Genomic DNA, 21,697 nt, shown 5'->3' with positions numbered 1-21,697 from the left:
TAGGTGTTTAGATAAAAAAAAATATTAAAGAGAACCAAAGATGTGGACAAATTATTTTTAATTCATAGAAATATTTTCAAATTTATATTAATTAAGAATATAATTATTCTGTTACGCCCAATCATTTAAAATTTTCTTAGAGTTTAGTTGAGGGATAATTTAAATATACTTATTTATTTATTTTTTAATATATTTTTAGAAATAAAATCATGATAGAGTTTCCAAATTCTAAATATTGATCTATCCTGACAGTTTTGAGATCGTAATAATAATATTAAAAATTAATAATGTATATTTGTGGGTGCAAGATGACTAGGTTTTGGGGTTAAATTTGGTTTATAAAAATTAAGACTCATTTTAGATACAAATTATATGAACAAGTTAACACACTACGTCGTTTGGCTACGGTTTATATCAATGCAGTGGACGATGTATGCCCGTTTGGCTATGCTGGAAAACGCGTGAACACACTACGTCCTACCCGACAACAACAAAATTTTGCACCTTTTGTCTGAGACTGAGACTGGTAGAGTCATAGAGACATTTATCCTGACCGTGGGAAGCATTGAAGGAATCTTCTATATCTTTTAAATTTCAAAATACCATATAAAATGATGATTGTTTGAACCCGATATATTATAACAGCTGCTAACTATTAGCTGTCTTCATGATATTGTTCCAACAACTAAACCCACTTTGTCTTTTAACTCATTAGTTGTTAATTGTTATACGTCATTTTGTTGTTTTCCTACCCAATAATTCCTAGAAATTTTCAAACATGACATGCATTAGTCTCTGTTAGATTATATTTTTGCATTCTTGCTGGTCTTAACAGTAATTTGTGCTCCTGGTCTCCTACTTCAAACCCTTCGGAATCCATTTTCTAAGCAGTCATATTTCTACATGAGAGAAACTGAAATACTTGCTTTCTTAGAAAGAAACAATATCTGTTTCTGCGTATTGGAGTGTTGAAGAAAAGTATAAGGATCCTGGACATGTGAATGCGCTTCTGTTGCATGTACTATTCTTATCCATCTCTACTATCTAAGTTCTTTCACTCTTCAGTTATTGCATAACTTGATGTAAGTATTTGTTGTCCCTCTCAACTTTGCAATTTTTTTACGGTAATTACTCCTACAGAATCATTACTTTATGCTCATAATACCAACTTCTGTAGCTGTTGTCATTAGACAAAGTTATTCCTTCTACTCCAGAATAAGAATGGATATTTGCATTTACAAATTCATTGTTTGGGTTTCATCTATTCTGTGGTTGATACGGGTGTCTTCGGGAGACGTTCTTGATGACAACATCCTGATAGACTGTGGATCCCCCAAAAATACTGAGGTGGGGGCACGATTATTTCAAGCAGATAACTCCTCTGCTCACTTACTTTCAACTTCAGAGCTTATTTTGGCTAAGGCAAACTCCACCCATATTCCCTCATCTTTTGATTCACAACTATACCAGACTTCTCGAATCTTTAGGAGTGTTTCTCAATACACATTCCCAATCAAAAAACAAGGAAGGCACTGGATTCGCTTGTATTTCTCCCCTTTCAATTTTGGAACTTACAATATGAGCACTGCAAAATTCTCTGCTTCTGCTCATGGCATCACACTGCTCAATGATTTTCAAATATACAGTGGCTCTTTGCTAAAAGAATTCTCTTTAAACATAACCGAAAGCCACCTCGTGCTAACCTTTACCCCTTCTTTTGGTTCATTTGCCTTCATCAACGCCATAGAAGTTTTATCCATCCCTGACCATGTTGTTCCTGAGCGTGTTAGCATTGTGAGCCCTCATGTGGATGATAAAGATCTGTGGAATAAGGCACTGGAGACTGCTGCTAGGGTGAATATGGGTAATCAAACTGTGTCTCCTCTTAATGATACTTTGTGGCGTCTATGGGTCTCGGATGATAGATACCTTATACACAGTAATCTCGTGGATTTTGTGTCCAATGTCACAGCAGTTAATTTTACAGAAACAAACATTACTCTAGATATTGCCCCGTCCAAGGTATACGGGACCGTGACTAGATTGAGAACGGGTTCAGATCCCCGAACAAATGCTAATGTGACATGGCTTTTTAATGTTGATCCCGGCTTTGATTATCTGGTTCGCTTTCATTTTTGTGACATTGTGAGTCTACCTCCAAACACTCTCTTCAACGTTTATATTAACTCTTGGCTTGTTTCTACACTCGATCTTGGTAAACAAACATCAAATAAATTTGGTGCGCCATATTACATGGATGCCGTAACTAGGATTAGTGGCAGCCAAAGGTTAAATGTTAGTGTGGGTACTTTCAGTATAAGTGAAGCATCTTCTCCGGAGGCCATTCTGAATGGGCTGGAGATCATGAAAGTGAGCAACTATAAAGGTAGTCTGGTTCTAGATTCGGAGACAAGTACGACGAAAAGAGTTGGTATCATAGTGGGTTTGGTGACAGGATCCGTGGTTGTTTTTTCGGCTACAGTTATGGCTTTACTTATGCTTTGTAGAAGAAAAAGAAGAAGAAGAAGAAGAAAAAGAAACAATCTCCACACTGGTCATTTAAAAGTTGACCATTTTCCTGTAAGCGAAGTCGTGAATAACAATTATGTTGGTAAAGCCAATTTTCACAACCCGGAAATTGGGTATCGGATACCTCTTACACTGATTCAAGAGGCAACTAATAACTTCAGTGAAGATTTGATCATTGGTGCTGGTGGTTTCGGGAAGGTTTACAAGGGAGTTTTGAAACATGAAACAACAGTAGCTATCAAAAGGGGGTCAAGCCAATCACAACAAGGTCTTGCTGAGTTTCGGACTGAAATTGAGATGTTATCACAGTTTCGTCATCGTCACTTGGTATCATTGATTGGGTATTGTAACGAGCAAAATGAGAGGATCATTGTTTACGAGTACATGGAAAAAGGGAGCCTGAAGGAGTATATGTTCGGGTCAGATGCAGAGAGACCTTGCTTAAGTTGGAGACAGAGGCTTGAGATTTGCATAGGAGCAGCCAGAGGACTACATTATCTTCACACTGGCTCTGCCAAGGCGATAATTCACCGTGATGTCAAAACGGCAAATATCCTGCTTGATGAAAATTTCACGGCCAAAGTTGCCGATTTTGGTCTTTCAAAGACTGGTCCAGAGAGTGATAAGACACATGTCAGTACAGCAGTGAAAGGCAGCTTTGGGTATCTTGATCCAGAATACTTAATAATGCAACAGTTGACCGAAAAATCAGATGTTTACTCTTTTGGGGTGGTGATGTTTGAAGTACTATGTGGAAGACCAGCAATTGATCCATCACTCACAAGGGACAAGGTGAATCTAGTGGATTGGATAATGAAATGGCAGGGGAGAAGCTCAATATATGAAATTATTGATCCTCCCATTGCGGTTGCAGCTCAGATGAACTCAAAGTCACTCCAGATATTCATAGAGATTGCCATAAAATGCTTGTCGGAACACGGAATCAATCGGCCTAACATGGGAGATGTGTTGTGGCACTTGGAATATGCTTTGCGACTAGAAGATGTTGATGACGGATCCAATCATGTTGATGATGTGGCTTCCCAAACTTATAGCTTAGATAATGGATTATCTTCCATGGAATACAGCATGGGAAGTGTAGCAGATTTATCTGGTGTTTCCATGAGCAAGGTGTTTGCCCAAATGGTGAGGGAACACCCTTGAAAACCTACTCAGGAGCATTTCTTTTCTAGCACATCGGTAGGATAATATGTTTGTGCAAGTTGATAGAAAACAACTCTGTTTTATTTATGAAAACTTATCTTCTATATATGGAACAAATCCTAACCCTTCTATCACTTGCTCTATATCATTACATCAGTTATAATATGGAACAAATCCTAACCCTTCTATAATATGTTTGTGCAAGTTGATAGAAAACAACTCTGTTTTATTTATGAAAACTTATCTTCTATATATGGAACAAATCCTAACCCTTCTATATAGGATTGATTGACGACCATAAACTACCAACAATCCTATTAAGTCCATGACCTTATATATCTTAGAGGTCGAAAAACGATCCATAAACAACTTGTCATCGAACTTAAGACCATAAGAACTTCCTTCACACTTAAGACCATAAGAACTTCCTTCACACTTAGCCTTATTGAAAATAAAAAAATTGAAAATATAATTTTTCTATCACTTTAGTATTTTCCTTAGTTATCTTACGTTATGTATTGTTGTTATTTTGATCTCAATTTAGTTCTTAAATATATATTCCAAAATATATTTTTATTTAATATTTTTTTTTGTATTTGATACATTTGAGTAATTAAATTATAGTTTTAAGTATATTTAAGATCGCAATGAAGTTCTTAATTTATAGAGTGGAGGACCGTTGAGATGAATAATTGATTAGTGGAAAATAATTTCCTCTATATATTCTTGTAGCAATCTTGTAACAACTTAAAAAAAAGAGGCTAATTCCAAATTACAGGGAAATGATTAATACTTCGAAGATACTAAACCCATCACTTCAGTCCTAGTTATATTGATAGGTCCAAATTCGATTCAACAGTAAGGAATTTTATCAAATTTTAATCATTTTTTTCTATTTTGTTTGTTAATTAGGTCTTCTACTTCCTCAGATTCTTCCTCTTCAATTCTTTCTCCATCATGTCAATAATGTTGTCGTCATCCCTTTCATGTTCATTTTCTGTTTCTTTTGTAACCTCCATCAATTCGAATATTTTATCATTTGATTATAGATGCAACTCTTTTCTTCTAAGCTTTTGAGTTTCATGACCAGCCTTTAGATTTTCAACTATTTTTGTACGGCTTCTATTACTGTTTGAGTTGATAAAACAACCATATGTCATCAAGAACCAAAGTAGGTATTTCCAGATTTGGTGTCTAGGTGTGTCATTGTTGTTCAAGGGATGAAGAAGATAAAGAGTATACGGATTTAACGTTACTTACTATTTTCGTTAAGGGTTAAATGGTTTTTCGCTAAACATATGGGGTGTAGGTAGAAATTGCCCTTAAAAAACCCATTCAAGTGCCATAACCCACAAGACTTTTGAGGATTTTTGAACATTGTGGCATGTGGATGATATTTGCTTTCTCTTATGCCATCTCTGGAACATCTTAATACGGTTTAGGTGAGTAACTTGCAGTGCTACTGGTTTCGTTTCGTAAGGAATTTTTGGAGGATTGCTTGATTCGTTGATATTTTAGATTGTCACTAGTGATCTTGCAATCAGCTAGTTGTAGTAAAACAAATACATTTCAAAAATATTAATTACACAATCTTGAATGTATAATTTATTGTAATCGGTGAATTTAGAAATTTATACATTCATAATCCGGAAAAATATCGAATACAAATATTTACTTAGAGTCTGTATAATAACAATTTGAACAATCTATCAATTTAAAAGATTTTTTTTTCCTCTGTTAAGATAAAATCCATCAAATTAAGTGAAAATTCATTTTTTTAATTTGTTAACTTTTGTGTATAAAACCTTGCAATATCAGATTTGTGGATGTTCACGGGTTCGACGAAGAAAATCTATAAATTGATAATAATTATACAAATTTCTTAAAAAATATTGCTATTTATGAGACCTGCAGATAGATCCTTACATCCACCCGTACCAATGGGATCCTTCACGTAAACTATTTGATCCCGAATTTTCTCTTTATAAACATAGTAACTACAATTTATAATCCCATTTTACAACACATTTTTTGGGCCTTTTCTTTTGGTATTCCTCCCTCCCTCCTTTTCAACTTGGTTTTATAACATGCGAAGCAACTGATTGTGCATTAGAACACAAACCCAAACCCAAACTATCTATTAACTTCAGTTATAAAGGACAAAGAAAAGACCTTGCATCAATGCGTTTTATACTTAATGCTGACGATTCGAACAACCAATTGGTGTTAGTCTAGTTTATAGTACCGCCATACTTTGATATGAATTAAAACATCCAATCAATGTCTACTTGATAAAAAGTTCTTCCCTTATATGTACTTCTACAGGAGTTTTTGCTTGTGCAGATTCGAGCACTTGATGCTGTAGCATTCAATACATGCTTTGTATTATGAGAAATTCTAGGATATCCTCAGAAATTTAAGGGTTTTCTTCTATACAAATTTAAATGTGCCCAAACTCATTTAAATATTGGTCCAAAAAACATACGGACCAAAACCCATTCAGTTCTAAAGATATCCTGCTAACCCCTCTTGTAATATTAAGTAGTCTGTGATCTGCACATCAGGAACAAAAATGTTTCCTGGTGACGTCACTCGTACGCACGAAACAATTAATTTGTATAATCTGTACAGATAACAAATTAATCAATGTTTTGTTCGGGGGAAAATAAATTAAAAGACATATTTCTTGTTGCAGAGATTACATTAAGTATATAATTGAAGTTACACAGCCTAGCATAAACCAAATTTCATACCTGAGAAGGAAACGAAACCTAACCTGGAGGTTATAGTGGCGAATTTGGCATTAATTAGTCCTCAATAACATTTACATAATTATTTTTGTGTGTGGAAACAATGACCTAAAATGTTCCATACGATTAACATATGAAGTTTCCCAAGAACGAGATTCAGCACTGCAGTATCTCGACCATTGCAAAGCAGTGGGAGGTAATGCAGACTCAGCCTTCAAAGCAACCTGCATGTTAGTCAAAATAAAACAAAGTCAGCAACTTAAATTAAATAAAAGATTTAATTTCAAACAAAATTAATCACATCATACCTGTACAAAGTGACAATCATGCACCAACCCAATGGCAATAAGGCGGTGCCTTGACTGAGATAATGGTGGTCGTCCTCTAAGAGGGAAAAATGTCATGGACTCCTTCAAGGATAAAGAGACTAGAACAACGTTATATCTTGAGGCAATTACATAACCCATATCTGGTATGGTCATCCACTTTTTAATAGATGTCTCCTTGTCAACATACAAAGATTGCCTCAGTTCAGCCACTCGTTCATTGCTACCAAAGAGTTTGGCGTAAATATCTTGCCACTGTTGAAGCTCTCTAATCAAATCCTGACGAACTAAAGCCCATGATTCCTCACCCATACCAAGTTGAGCAGCAACAGCACGATAACCACAATTTGAATCCGCTTTCACATCGATAATTTCTTCAATAAACGGATGGATCTGAATCGGAAATTGGTCCATCATTGGCAGAACTCTTCTTCGTTTAGACTCGTGGACTATTTGATGAGAGGAAGGGCAAGATGAAGTGCCACTATGGGTAGGATGCATTGCATCAACATGCTCCCGATGTGAAAGATCACAATGAATTGATCTATCTCTTTTTGACCCTGGAGCACGCTTTATTCTTACCATTTTAGGAGTTGGACACTTTGAAGCTGTATCAGGAAATGCTAGTTCATGCAATTTAGCCTTTAGAATAATTTTCCCAGCACAATCAAGTTCCTGAAATCTCTGGAGCAAAGCATCCAACTCAGGTTGCAATGACAACTCAAACTCCTTGTCATCCATTCCTCGATCAATAAAGTTTAACTTCTTCCAATGAACATGAATTGCCTCCAAGGGAATAGGATGGCACATAGTACTGTAACTAGCAAGTTCACATGCACAAGGAAGACCATGTGTAGTTCTAACTATGCAACAACATTTAGAACTATCAGTACCAACAGTCTTAACTCGATCATACTCGTCAGTTATATGACTCAATGCACTCCTTGATACAAATCCTTGCAGTTTGATGTATACTGGAGTATTTTGCATATGATCCACTACATTTATGCTTTTCTCAAATGACGACTTAATCTCTGTGTGTTGCAAAGTAATCATGTCATTCATAGCATCCCAATAACTACACATATCAGTTTTGCTATCTTGAAGCAAATTCTTTAACTTACAATTTGTTGCCTCAACCCTGTCGAGTAAAACATTATAATAATATTTAACATAATAAGTAGATTAATAATATTATAATAGTCTTGACAAACAACTGTACTAATAATTAAATTAATAATTAGTATATGTATACTTTTAATATATTTGTCAAGATGAATTATTAAATTATAAGTTCAGGCATACCTATTCGTTGTCGTGTTACCCAAATGCATCACCTGATTTGTCCATGAAGTGACAAACTTTTCCTTGTGTGGGATCAGCCACATCTTTTTCACATATTCACAAAAACTAGGAAAACCTGAGCAAACTTTTTCAAATAATGCCAGACGCTGGATATATTCATTCTCATTAGAAGAATTCACAACAACATCCCATGCATCCATCACCAAGTCTTGTTTCTCCTTTGGATGGACTATCGACATGCATTTGGCCTTCACATTCTTGTTGATATGAATCCGACATAACAAATTAGAAGAGCTTGGAAAGACAACTTGCACTGCATTCATCAAAGAAATGTCTCTGTCAGTCACAATCACCTGAGGTATGTCTTCATCTTTAACAATCAATCCTCTTAACTTCTGTAGTACCCAAGTGAAGTTGTCAGCTCGCTCAGACTCCACAAAAGCAAATGCCACAGAGAATGTTAACTCTGTTGAAGTAATGCCAACAATCTCAAGCAGTGGCAATGGATACCTAGTGGTTGTATAAATACTATCAATTATCAAGACAGTGTTGAAAGCACCCAGAAGTTTAATGGCATCTGGATGTGTCCAGAATATATCTCTGATAACATTGGAGTCATCCACCTTTCTATGCCAATACACATACCGCTCACGTTCCAATAATTTCAGTAGGTATTGCATTTCTAAACCTTTTTGAGAGGATCGATAAGCCTGTCGAGCATTGTAAATCTGCTTGATAGTAGTGACATTATCCATGTTATAATCTTTCAATGTCAATAGTATATCTTTTGGCTTCATCATGTTCTTTGTCATATCATCAACCAAAGACTTCTCTTCAGCACTCAACCGGCCTGCATATGGATGACCTGCTAATGTTTCCTCTAAGTCATGATTGTGACAACCACACATTACCTTAACAATCCATCCTTCAGCCTTTTTCAAAGCTTTTCCCCTTAACCTGAAGGGACACTCACATTTTCTAGTACCATTTACCTTTCGGGATAATGCATTCTTGTATGGTCCTCTATATTTTCCACTTCTATCGCAACCCAAAATTATAAATGTCTTCCTTTGATTACGCCTTGTAGTTCTTGTAGGTTTTGTAGATGTCTCTGATCTCAAAATAATAAGGACAAATCCATTCTCTTTTGCAACATCTCGAGCCCAATTTAACATTGCATCTCGAGAAGGAAAAACCTGAAAATATAAATAATTTAACAAGGCAATAACTTAACAAAAATAATTTATTGTTCAGTTACCTCTGTAGTGTTAAATGCATCACTACAATCAACAGACTTATTTGTTGCCCCATCAATTAGCATATTCACATCCTTAGACATCTTATCAACACAATCTTCCACCTTTGGTCACAAATAAAAATAAAATTAAAAAAGATAAACATCTTGAAAAAATTATAGCAAAGTTGTCCTAGAAATTTATATTTGAAAGTATTAACATAAAAAAGAACGTGCAGATTTAGGGTCTATTTAGAAAGTAGCCATCCCATGCAGCTCATTATAAAAAACTGCAAATTTAGCACGTATACAAAACCATAAAAAGGGGAAGAGTAAAAGAATTTGATTCCAAGCTACATTAAAAAAAAACAAGCAAATGATCATTAGCCAAACAAATTAATTTGTCTCAATAGAAAATGAGATAAAAATTATGTAGAAAGTAACACAATGGAGATAAAATTATTCGTGTTACTACATTTTTTCCAAAACAATATTTTCACACACCTGATTTTCTGAAATTGAAGATGTGCCTTCGAATTTCTTCAACCTTCCCCGAGCCGCAATTTAGAATATCAATGTGGAGATAGATACGGAAATTTGAGGATCAAAAGTTATCACAGATTCGAGAGAAATCTAAAGTGAAAAGCGAAGATAAGTGAAAAGCGAGGGTGGGAGAGTGAAACCTGGTCGCGCAACTTCTTCTTAACCAAGAACGGCGAAACCTCCGCCTCCTCACCGAGAGCGTCTTTCACCTTCGAACTCTCACCGATTCAAACATCCAAGGGTTTACTGTTAGGGTTTCTAAGATTTGAGAGGGGATTTGGGGGAGAAGAAAGAAGATGCGCCTTAGTGATTGTGGGGGTGAGAAAAAAATTTCAATTTACACAGATTTTTTTTATATATGTGGGCCCATTACGTTTTTTTTTTCACATTAAATAAATAGTTAAGATTTATACCGTAGTATTTTAATTTGTCATAAATTACAGTATATGAATTTTTTATTTTTTCACTAATACTGTTATAAATATATGCAGAAAAATATAAATTTATAATAAAATTATATATATATATATATATATTATTAATGTGTTATAAATATATTACATTATTTTTTTTGTAATTTTTTTAAAACTCAAAATTATTGATACTATGTCACTGACACTCATATAGTTTATTTTGTTCTTTTAAGAAAGCAAACCTAGTTAGTGAAACCAATTATCATTTGGTTTAAGTATATTTGAGTTGCACATGTGATACATGAGTGCATATTTTCTATTATTATTATTTTTTATATATATATTTATAAATTTAATTTTTTGATTTTCTACACAATATTAAACCTGATATATGTAAGTTGTACATTATCTAGTTATTGATAGTCTTTATTAGTTAACTGATCATTTATTGTAATCTCTAATATTTTTAATTTATAATTCCCTTTTAAATCCTTTCCCAGTCAAGTAACTTTTTTTAGAAATGCACAATTTTTATATTTTTAAGTGAACACATTTTTTAAAACATTGTTAAAACTACCTCCTTTTTTTAATTTTTAAAATCTATCAATTTGCTACTTCTTTCCCAAAGCTTCTTAATTATTGTTTTGTTTTTACCTTTACCCGAATTTAGGAAATAAATTATGGTTAAGTTTTTTCTTGTTGTATATTTTTTCACAGTCTTTAAATATAGGTATATACAATTTCACACACAAACGAACATTCATTTTAGGCCTGACAGTGATGAATATATTTTTATTGTAAATCTTGTGGTACGAATTTGGGGCTCAAATCTCAACAATGACAAATGTCTGGTAAAAATTTCAAACCAAAAGACCCAAGGAATAAGGTGTAGTAAGTCCCAGACAGAGAGTGAAAAAAATAGGTTTTCCGAAAACAACACGTCATGACTTTTATTCCTTATATCTCCTTTTTGTGATTTGTTTATGGTCGTGCCTCCTTAGTTGGGTGCAAACAACATATGAAAGTACTTGTTTGAATTTTTTCGAAAATTTTCAACGAAATATGGACTCAGAATAAAATTGCAGAAAATAGGGCGAAATTTCACAAATTTTGGAAGAGGATAGTCTTGGTTTGCACGAAATTTATGAAAATTCTCCCGAAATAGTTACGTGGAATTTCCCCGAAAATTTCTGAAAAATAACCAAGGAGATTCTTACGTGCAATTTCAGGAAAAAGCTATTTCGAAAGAATTTTTCAGAAATTTTGTGCAAACCAAGGCTATTCTCTACCAAAACTTGTGAAATATCGCCCTACTTTCTGCAATTTTATTATGGGTCCGTATTGCGCTGAAAAAATTCACACAAGTACTTTCATATCTTGTTTGCACCCAAGTAAGGAGGTACGTCCATAAACAAATCACAAAAAGAAGATACGGGGAGGAGAATCGTGGATGTTTTGTTTTCAGAAAACCTGTTTTGTTCACTCTCGGTTTGGGACTTACTACGCCTAACTCCTTGGAAATTTTGGTATGAAATTTTTACCAGACATTTGTCACCGTGTCTATTGCGTTTTGACTGAGATTTGAGCGCCAGATTCGTCCCACAAGAATGGCAATAAAATTTTTATTCATCACTGTCAGGGCTGAAAGGAAGGTTCGTTTGTGTGTGAAACTATTTGATTTTTTTCGTGGGTGAATACTCATCTGTTCGACCTGAAATTTGTCGCGTTTTTTCTGAAATTCAATGGTGATTCTTACGTGGAATTTAAGGAAAAAATTATTTCCAGATAATTTTTCAGAAATTTTATGCAAACCAAGGCTATCCTCTACCGAAACTTGTGAAATGCCACCCTACTTTTTACAATTATATTATGGGTCCGTATTGCACTGAAAAAAATTCACACAAGTGCTTTCATATGTTGTTTGCACCAAGGTAAGGAGGCACGTTCATAAACAAATCACAAAAAAAGAAGATACGGAGAGGAAAAGCCAGAACGTTTTGTTTTCGGAAAACCAGTGTTGTTTACTCTCGGTCTGGGACTTATTACGCCAGACTCCTTGGGTATTTTGGTATGAAATTTTTACTAGACATTTCTTTACTGTGTCTATTGAGTTTTGGATGAGGTTTGAGCCCCAGATTCGTCCCGCGAGATTGGCAATAAATTTTTTATTCGTCACTGCCAAGGCTGAAAGGAAGGTTCGTTTGTGTGTGAAACTGTTTGATTCTTTTCGTGGGTGAATACTCATCCGTTTTACCTGAAATTTGTCGCTTTTTGTTCCAAATTCAGTGGAGATTCTTGGGGGAATTTCAGGGAAAAACTATTCCGGGAGAATTTTTCAGAAATTTTGTGCAAACCAAGGTTATCCTCTACCGAAACTTGTGAAATTCCGACCTAATTTCTGCAATTTCATTATGGGTTCGTATTGCGCTGAAAAAATTCAAACAAGCACTTTCGTATGTTGTTTGCACCCAAGTAAGGTGGCACGTCCATAAACGAATCACAAAAAGAAGATAAGAAGAGGAAAACCCAGGACGTTTTGTTTTCGGAAAACCGGTTTTGTTCACTCTCGGTCTGGGACTTACTATGCCCTACTCCTTGGGTATTTTGGTCTGAAATTTTTACCAGACATTCGTCACTGTGTCTATTGAGTTTTGACTGAGATTTGAGCCCCAAATTCATCCCACAAGATTGACAATAAATTTTTTATTCATCACTTTCAGGGCCGAAAGGAAGGTTCGTTTGTGTGTGAAACTATTTGATTTTTTTCGTAGGTGAATACTCATCCGTCCCATCTGAAATTTGTCGTGTTTATTCCGAAATTTAGTGGAGATTCTTACGTGGAATTTCAGGAAAAAACTATTTCGGGAGAATTTTTCAGAAATTTTGTACAAACCAAGGCTATCTTCTACCGAAACTTGTGAAATTCCGCCCTACTTTCAGCAATTTTATTCTGGGTCCGTATTGCGCTAAAAAAATTCACACAAGTACTTTCATATGTAGTTTGCACCTAGGTAAGGAGACACGTCCATAAACAAATCACAAAAACAAGATACGGGGAGGAAAAGCCAGGACGTTTTGTTTTCGGAAAACCAATTTTGTTCACTCTCAGTATGGGACTTACTACGCCTAACTCCTTGACTATTTTGGTTTGAAATTTTTACCAGACATTCGTCATTGTGTTTATGGACTTTTGGCTGAGATTTGAGTCCCAGATTCATCCCCAAAGATTGGCTATAAATTTTTTATTCATCACTGCCAGGGCTGACAGGACGGTTCGTTTGGTGTGAAACTGTTTGATTTTTTTCGTGGGTGAATACTCATCCGTTCGACCTGAAATTTGTCGCTTATCGTCCAAAATTCAGTGGAGATTCTTACGTGGAATTTCAGGAAAAAACTATTTTGGGGGAATTTTTCAAAAATTTTGTGCAAACCAAGGCTATACTTTACCGAAACTTGTGAAATTCCCCCAATGTCACAGTAATCTCGTGGATTTTGTGTCCAATGTCACAGCAGTTAATTTTACAGAAACAAACATTACTCTAGATATTGCCCCGTCCAAGGTATACGGGACCGTGACTAGATTGAGAACGGGTTCAGATCCCCGAACAAATGCTAATGTGACATGGCTTTTTAATGTTGATCCCGGCTTTGATTATCTGGTTCGCTTTCATTTTTGTGACATTGTGAGTCTACCTCCAAACACTCTCTTCAACGTTTATATTAACTCTTGGCTTGTTTCTACACTCGATCTTGGTAAACAAACATCAAATAAATTTGGTGCGCCATATTACATGGATGCCGTAACTAGGATTAGTGGCAGCCAAAGGTTAAATGTTAGTGTGGGTACTTTCAGTATAAGTGAAGCATCTTCTCCGGAGGCCATTCTGAATGGGCTGGAGATCATGAAAGTGAGCAACTATAAAGGTAGTCTGGTTCTAGATTCGGAGACAAGTACGACGAAAAGAGTTGGTATCATAGTGGGTTTGGTGACAGGATCCGTGGTTGTTTTTTCGGCTACAGTTATGGCTTTACTTATGCTTTGTAGAAGAAAAAGAAGAAGAAGAAGAAGAAAAAGAAACAATCTCCACACTGGTCATTTAAAAGTTGACCATTTTCCTGTAAGCGAAGTCGTGAATAACAATTATGTTGGTAAAGCCAATTTTCACAACCCGGAAATTGGGTATCGGATACCTCTTACACTGATTCAAGAGGCAACTAATAACTTCAGTGAAGATTTGATCATTGGTGCTGGTGGTTTCGGGAAGGTTTACAAGGGAGTTTTGAAACATGAAACAACAGTAGCTATCAAAGGGGGTCAAGCCAATCACAACAAGGTCTTGCTGAGTTTCGGACTGAAATTGAGATGTTATCACAGTTTCGTCATCGTCACTTGGTATCATTGATTGGGTATTGTAACGAGCAAAATGAGAGGATCATTGTTTACGAGTACATGGAAAAAGGGAGCCTGAAGGAGTATATGTTCGGGTCAGATGCAGAGAGACCTTGCTTAAGTTGGAGACAGAGGCTTGAGATTTGCATAGGAGCAGCCAGAGGACTACATTATCTTCACACTGGCTCTGCCAAGGCGATAATTCACCGTGATGTCAAAACGGCAAATATCCTGCTTGATGAAAATTTCACGGCCAAAGTTGCCGATTTTGGTCTTTCAAAGACTGGTCCAGAGAGTGATAAGACACATGTCAGTACAGCAGTGAAAGGCAGCTTTGGGTATCTTGATCCAGAATACTTAATAATGCAACAGTTGACCGAAAAATCAGATGTTTACTCAGGTAATGGCCTTGCTCATGGAAAAGAGTTGTTTCCATGAGCAAGGTGTTTGCCCAAATGGTGAGGGAACACCCTTGAAAACCTACTCAGGAGCATTTCTTTTCTAGCACATCGGTAGGATAATATGTTTGTGCAAGTTGATAGAAAACAACTCTGTTTTATTTATGAAAACTTATCTTCTATATATGGAACAAATCCTAACCCTTCTATCACTTGCTCTATATCATTACATCAGTTATAATATGGAACAAATCCTAACCCTTCTATAATATGTTTGTGCAAGTTGATAGAAAACAACTCTGTTTTATTTATGAAAACTTATCTTCTATATATGGAACAAATCCTAACCCTTCTATATAGGATTGATTGACGACCATAAACTACCAACAATCCTATTAAGTCCATGACCTTATATATCTTAGAGGTCGAAAAACGATCCATAAACAACTTGTCATCGAACTTAAGACCATAAGAACTTCCTTCACACTTAAGACCATAAGAACTTCCTTCACACTTAGCCTTATTGAAAATAAAAAAATTGAAAATATAATTTTTCTATCACTTTAGTATTTTCCTTAGTTATCTTACGTTATGTATTGTTGTTATTTTGATCTCAATTTAGTTCTTAAATATATATTCCAAAATATATTTTTATTTAATATTTTTTTTTGTATTTGATACATTTGAGTAATTAAATTATAGTTTTAAGTATATTTAAGATCGCAATGAAGTTCTTAATTTATAGAGTGGAGGACCGTTGAGATGAATAATTGATTAGTGGAAAATAATTTCCTCTATATATTCTTGTAGCAATCTTGTAACAACTTAAAAAAAAGAGGCTAATTCCAAATTACAGGGAAATGATTAATACTTCGAAGATACTAAACCCATCACTTCAGTCCTAGTTATATTGATAGGTCCAAATTCGATTCAACAGTAAGGAATTTTATCAAATTTTAATCATTTTTTTCTATTTTGTTTGTTAATTAGGTCTTCTACTTCCTCAGATTCTTCCTCTTCAATTCTTTCTCCATCATGTCAATAATGTTGTCGTCATCCCTTTCATGTTCATTTTCTGTTTCTTTTGTAACCTCCATCAATTCGAATATTTTATCATTTGATTATAGATGCAACTCTTTTCTTCTAAGCTTTTGAGTTTCATGACCAGCCTTTAGATTTTCAACTATTTTTGTACGGCTTCTATTACTGTTTGAGTTGATAAAACAACCATATGTCATCAAGAACCAAAGTAGGTATTTCCAGATTTGGTGTCTAGGTGTGTCATTGTTGTTCAAGGGATGAAGAAGATAAAGAGTATACGGATTTAACGTTACTTACTATTTTCGTTAAGGGTTAAATGGTTTTTCGCTAAACATATGGGGTGTAGGTAGAAATTGCCCTTAAAAAACCCATTCAAGTGCCATAACCCACAAGACTTTTGAGGATTTTTGAACATTGTGGCATGTGGATGATATTTGCTTTCTCTTATGCCATCTCTGGAACATCTTAATACGGTTTAGGTGAGTAACTTGCAGTGCTACTGGTTTCGTTTCGTAAGGAATTTTTGGAGGATTGCTTGATTCGTTGATATTTTAGATTGTCACTAGTGATCTTGCAATCAGCTAGTTGTAGTAAAACAAATACATTTCAAAAATATTAATTACACAATCTTGAATGTATAATTTATTGTAATCGGTGAATTTAGAAATTTATACATTCATAATCCGGAAAAATATCGAATACAAATATTTACTTAGAGTCTGTATAATAACAATTTGAACAATCTATCAATTTAAAAGATTTTTTTTTCCTCTGTTAAGATAAAATCCATCAAATTAAGTGAAAATTCATTTTTTTAATTTGTTAACTTTTGTGTATAAAACCTTGCAATATCAGATTTGTGGATGTTCACGGGTTCGACGAAGAAAATCTATAAATTGATAATAATTATACAAATTTCTTAAAAATATTGCTATTTATGAGACCTGCAGATAGATCCTTACATCCACCCGTACCAATGGGATCCTTCACGTAAACTATTTGATCCCGAATTTTCTCTTTATAAACATAGTAACTACAATTTATAATCCCATTTTACAACACATTTTTTGGGCCTTTTCTTTTGGTATTCCTCCCTCCCTCCTTTTCAACTTGGTTTTATAACATGCGAAGCAACTGATTGTGCATTAGAACACAAACCCAAACCCAAACTATCTATTAACTTCAGTTATAAAGGACAAAGAAAAGACCTTGCATCAATGCGTTTTATACTTAATGCTGACGATTCGAACAACCAATTGGTGTTAGTCTAGTTTATAGTACCGCCATACTTTGATATGAATTAAAACATCCAATCAATGTCTACTTGATAAAAAGTTCTTCCCTTATATGTACTTCTACAGGAGTTTTTGCTTGTGCAGATTCGAGCACTTGATGCTGTAGCATTCAATACATGCTTTGTATTATGAGAAATTCTAGGATATCCTCAGAAATTTAAGGGTTTTCTTCTATACAAATTTAAATGTGCCCAAACTCATTTAAATATTGGTCCAAAAAACATACGGACCAAAACCCATTCAGTTCTAAAGATATCCTGCTAACCCCTCTTGTAATATTAAGTAGTCTGTGATCTGCACATCAGGAACAAAAATGTTTCCTGGTGACGTCACTCGTACGCACGAAACAATTAATTTGTATAATCTGTACAGATAACAAATTAATCAATGTTTTGTTCGGGGGAAAATAAATTAAAAGACATATTTCTTGTTGCAGAGATTACATTAAGTATATAATTGAAGTTACACAGCCTAGCATAAACCAAATTTCATACCTGAGAAGGAAACGAAACCTAACCTGGAGGTTATAGTGGCGAATTTGGCATTAATTAGTCCTCAATGACATTTACATAATTATTTTTGTGTGTGGAAACAATGACCTAAAATGTTCCATACGATTAACATATGAAGTTTCCCAAGAACGAGATTCAGCACTGCAGTATCTCGACCATTGCAAAGCAGTGGGAGGTAATGCAGACTCAGCCTTCAAAGCAACCTGCATGTTAGTCAAAATAAAACAAAGTCAGCAACTTAAATTAAATAAAAGATTTAATTTCAAACAAAATTAATCACATCATACCTGTACAAAGTGACAATCATGCACCAACCCAATGGCAATAAGGCGGTGCCTTGACTGAGATAATGGTGGTCGTCCTCTAAGAGGGAAAAATGTCATGGACTCCTTCAAGGATAAAGAGACTAGAACAACGTTATATCTTGAGGCAATTACATAACCCATATCTGGTATGGTCATCCACTTTTTAATAGATGTCTCCTTGTCAACATACAAAGATTGCCTCAGTTCAGCCACTCGTTCATTGCTACCAAAGAGTTTGGCGTAAATATCTTGCCACTGTTGAAGCTCTCTAATCAAATCCTGACGAACTAAAGCCCATGATTCCTCACCCATACCAAGTTGAGCAGCAACAGCACGATAACCACAATTTGAATCCGCTTTCACATCGATAATTTCTTCAATAAACGGATGGATCTGAATCGGAAATTGGTCCATCATTGGCAGAACTCTTCTTCGTTTAGACTCGTGGACTATTTGATGAGAGGAAGGGCAAGATGAAGTGCCACTATGGGTAGGATGCATTGCATCAACATGCTCCCGATGTGAAAGATCACAATGAATTGATCTATCTCTTTTTGACCCTGGAGCACGCTTTATTCTTACCATTTTAGGAGTTGGACACTTTGAAGCTGTATCAGGAAATGCTAGTTCATGCAATTTAGCCTTTAGAATAATTTTCCCAGCACAATCAAGTTCCTGAAATCTCTGGAGCAAAGCATCCAACTCAGGTTGCAATGACAACTCAAACTCCTTGTCATCCATTCCTCGATCAATAAAGTTTAACTTCTTCCAATGAACATGAATTGCCTCCAAGGGAATAGGATGGCACATAGTACTGTAACTAGCAAGTTCACATGCACAAGGAAGACCATGTGTAGTTCTAACTATGCAACAACATTTAGAACTATCAGTACCAACAGTCTTAACTCGATCATACTCGTCAGTTATATGACTCAATGCACTCCTTGATACAAATCCTTGCAGTTTGATGTATACTGGAGTATTTTGCATATGATCCACTACATTTATGCTTTTCTCAAATGACGACTTAATCTCTGTGTGTTGCAAAGTAATCATGTCATTCATAGCATCCCAATAACTACACATATCAGTTTTGCTATCTTGAAGCAAATTCTTTAACTTACAATTTGTTGCCTCAACCCTGTCGAGTAAAACATTATAATAATATTTAACATAATAAGTAGATTAATAATATTATAATAGTCTTGACAAACAACTGTACTAATAATTAAATTAATAATTAGTATATGTATACTTTTAATATATTTGTCAAGATGAATTATTAAATTATAAGTTCAGGCATACCTATTCGTTGTCGTGTTACCCAAATGCATCACCTGATTTGTCCATGAAGTGACAAACTTTTCCTTGTGTGGGATCAGCCACATCTTTTTCACATATTCACAAAAACTAGGAAAACCTGAGCAAACTTTTTCAAATAATGCCAGACGCTGGATATATTCATTCTCATTAGAAGAATTCACAACAACATCCCATGCATCCATCACCAAGTCTTGTTTCTCCTTTGGATGGACTATCGACATGCATTTGGCCTTCACATTCTTGTTGATATGAATCCGACATAACAAATTAGAAGAGCTTGGAAAGACAACTTGCACTGCATTCATCAAAGAAATGTCTCTGTCAGTCACAATCACCTGAGGTATGTCTTCATCTTTAACAATCAATCCTCTTAACTTCTGTAGTACCCAAGTGAAGTTGTCAGCTCGCTCAGACTCCACAAAAGCAAATGCCACAGAGAATGTTAACTCTGTTGAAGTAATGCCAACAATCTCAAGCAGTGGCAATGGATACCTAGTGGTTGTATAAATACTATCAATTATCAAGACAGTGTTGAAAGCACCCAGAAGTTTAATGGCATCTGGATGTGTCCAGAATATATCTCTGATAACATTGGAGTCATCCACCTTTCTATGCCAATACACATACCGCTCACGTTCCAATAATTTCAGTAGGTATTGCATTTCTAAACCTTTTTGAGAGGATCGATAAGCCTGTCGAGCATTGTAAATCTGCTTGATAGTAGTGACATTATCCATGTTATAATCTTTCAATGTCAATAGTATATCTTTTGGCTTCATCATGTTCTTTGTCATATCATCAACCAAAGACTTCTCTTCAGCACTCAACCGGCCTGCATATGGATGACCTGCTAATGTTTCCTCTAAGTCATGATTGTGACAACCACACATTACCTTAACAATCCATCCTTCAGCCTTTTTCAAAGCTTTTCCCCTTAACCTGAAGGGACACTCACATTTTCTAGTACCATTTACCTTTCGGGATAATGCATTCTTGTATGGTCCTCTATATTTTCCACTTCTATCGCAACCCAAAATTATAAATGTCTTCCTTTGATTACGCCTTGTAGTTCTTGTAGGTTTTGTAGATGTCTCTGATCTCAAAATAATAAGGACAAATCCATTCTCTTTTGCAACATCTCGAGCCCAATTTAACATTGCATCTCGAGAAGGAAAAACCTGAAAATATAAATAATTTAACAAGGCAATAACTTAACAAAAATAATTTATTGTTCAGTTACCTCTGTAGTGTTAAATGCATCACTACAATCAACAGACTTATTTGTTGCCCCATCAATTAGCATATTCACATCCTTAGACATCTTATCAACACAATCTTCCACCTTTGGTCACAAATAAAAATAAAATTAAAAAAGATAAACATCTTGAAAAAATTATAGCAAAGTTGTCCTAGAAATTTATATTTGAAAGTATTAACATAAAAAAGAACGTGCAGATTTAGGGTCTATTTAGAAAGTAGCCATCCCATGCAGCTCATTATAAAAAACTGCAAATTTAGCACGTATACAAAACCATAAAAAGGGGAAGAGTAAAAGAATTTGATTCCAAGCTACATTAAAAAAAAACAAGCAAATGATCATTAGCCAAACAAATTAATTTGTCTCAATAGAAAATGAGATAAAAATTATGTAGAAAGTAACACAATGGAGATAAAATTATTCGTGTTACTACATTTTTTCCAAAACAATATTTTCACACACCTGATTTTCTGAAATTGAAGATGTGCCTTCGAATTTCTTCAACCTTCCCCGAGCCGCAATTTAGAATATCAATGTGGAGATAGATACGGAAATTTGAGGATCAAAAGTTATCACAGATTCGAGAGAAATCTAAAGTGAAAAGCGAAGATAAGTGAAAAGCGAGGGTGGGAGAGTGAAACCTGGTCGCGCAACTTCTTCTTAACCAAGAACGGCGAAACCTCCGCCTCCTCACCGAGAGCGTCTTTCACCTTCGAACTCTCACCGATTCAAACATCCAAGGGTTTACTGTTAGGGTTTCTAAGATTTGAGAGGGGATTTGGGGGAGAAGAAAGAAGATGCGCCTTAGTGATTGTGGGGGTGAGAAAAAAAATTTCAATTTACACAGATTTTTTTTATATATGTGGGCCCATTACGTTTTTTTTTTCACATTAAATAAATAGTTAAGATTT

General features: G+C 35.1%; 4 protein-coding genes across 11 annotated transcripts; 2 read left to right on the top strand and 2 right to left on the bottom strand.

The window, feature by feature from the left end:
- The first annotated feature begins 934 nt into the window (after positions 1-934).
- LOC137824028 (probable receptor-like protein kinase At2g39360) lies at positions 935-3,827 on the top strand. Its single transcript, XM_068629449.1, has 2 exons — positions 935-1,082; positions 1,178-3,827. Exon 2 carries the CDS (start codon positions 1,222-1,224, stop codon positions 3,691-3,693), a length of 2,472 nt encoding a protein of 823 aa, XP_068485550.1. The 5' UTR covers positions 935-1,082; positions 1,178-1,221; the 3' UTR covers positions 3,694-3,827.
- Positions 3,828-6,342: 2,515 nt separating this feature from the next.
- On the bottom strand, positions 6,343-10,171 carry LOC137823450 (uncharacterized). Of its 4 annotated transcripts, none has more exons than XM_068628588.1 (6): positions 9,992-10,171; positions 9,813-9,855; positions 9,333-9,434; positions 8,075-9,270; positions 6,752-7,910; positions 6,343-6,667 (listed from the first exon to the last, which is right to left on the bottom strand). In XM_068628588.1, the coding sequence occupies exons 3-6, from the start codon at positions 9,411-9,413 to the stop codon at positions 6,518-6,520; spliced, it is 2,586 nt and encodes an 861-aa protein (XP_068484689.1). In that variant the 5' UTR covers positions 9,414-9,434; positions 9,813-9,855; positions 9,992-10,171; the 3' UTR covers positions 6,343-6,517. The 4 variants fall into 4 exon arrangements, with proteins under 4 accessions (XP_068484689.1, XP_068484690.1, XP_068484691.1 ...); XM_068628589.1 differs by having other exon boundaries at positions 9,813-9,866; positions 9,993-10,109; XM_068628590.1 differs by lacking the exon at positions 9,333-9,434.
- A 3,586-nt stretch (positions 10,172-13,757) lies between these two features.
- Positions 13,758-15,092, top strand: LOC137823435 (probable receptor-like protein kinase At2g39360). Its single transcript, XM_068628573.1, is given in 2 exon segments — positions 13,758-14,578; positions 14,581-15,092. Coding segments are annotated over 2 exon segments (1,035 nt in total). The 5' UTR covers positions 13,758-14,055.
- A 2,551-nt stretch (positions 15,093-17,643) lies between these two features.
- LOC137823829 (uncharacterized) lies at positions 17,644-21,611 on the bottom strand. 5 transcript variants are annotated; one of them, XM_068629114.1, is made up of 7 exons: positions 21,428-21,611; positions 21,249-21,291; positions 20,769-20,870; positions 19,511-20,706; positions 18,188-19,346; positions 17,906-18,103; positions 17,644-17,752 (listed from the first exon to the last, which is right to left on the bottom strand). In XM_068629114.1, the coding sequence occupies exons 3-6, from the start codon at positions 20,847-20,849 to the stop codon at positions 17,954-17,956; spliced, it is 2,586 nt and encodes an 861-aa protein (XP_068485215.1). In that variant the 5' UTR covers positions 20,850-20,870; positions 21,249-21,291; positions 21,428-21,611; the 3' UTR covers positions 17,644-17,752; positions 17,906-17,953. The 5 variants fall into 5 exon arrangements, with proteins under 5 accessions (XP_068485215.1, XP_068485214.1, XP_068485217.1 ...); XM_068629113.1 differs by lacking the exon at positions 17,644-17,752 and having other exon boundaries at positions 17,769-18,103; XM_068629116.1 differs by lacking the exon at positions 17,644-17,752 and having other exon boundaries at positions 17,769-18,103; positions 21,249-21,302; positions 21,429-21,611.
- Between the last annotated feature and the right edge of the window lie 86 nt (positions 21,612-21,697).

Source organism: Phaseolus vulgaris, chromosome 8 (assembly GCF_000499845.2).
Source record: "Phaseolus vulgaris cultivar G19833 chromosome 8, P. vulgaris v2.0, whole genome shotgun sequence".
In the NCBI taxonomy this organism is placed as follows: Eukaryota; Viridiplantae; Streptophyta; class Magnoliopsida; order Fabales; family Fabaceae; genus Phaseolus; species Phaseolus vulgaris.
This window is presented reverse-complemented; position numbering and strand designations above follow the sequence as displayed.

Excerpts from the sequence above, each read along its gene's own strand:
- LOC137824028 (XM_068629449.1), top strand. The coding sequence starts at position 1,222 with ATGGATATTTGCATTTACAAATTCATTGTTTGGGTTTCATCTATTCTG.
- LOC137823450 (XM_068628588.1), bottom strand. The coding sequence starts at position 9,413 with ATGTCTAAGGATGTGAATATGCTAATTGATGGGGCAACAAATAAGTCT. Across the intron at positions 9,271-9,332 it reads ATGCATTTAACACTACAGAG|GTTTTTCCTTCTCGAGATGC; the intron begins GTAACTGAACAA and ends TTATATTTTCAG. Across the intron at positions 6,668-6,751 it reads ATGATTGTCACTTTGTACAG|GTTGCTTTGAAGGCTGAGTC; the intron begins GTATGATGTGAT and ends ACTAACATGCAG.
- LOC137823829 (XM_068629114.1), bottom strand. The coding sequence starts at position 20,849 with ATGTCTAAGGATGTGAATATGCTAATTGATGGGGCAACAAATAAGTCT. Across the intron at positions 20,707-20,768 it reads ATGCATTTAACACTACAGAG|GTTTTTCCTTCTCGAGATGC; the intron begins GTAACTGAACAA and ends TTATATTTTCAG. Across the intron at positions 18,104-18,187 it reads ATGATTGTCACTTTGTACAG|GTTGCTTTGAAGGCTGAGTC; the intron begins GTATGATGTGAT and ends ACTAACATGCAG.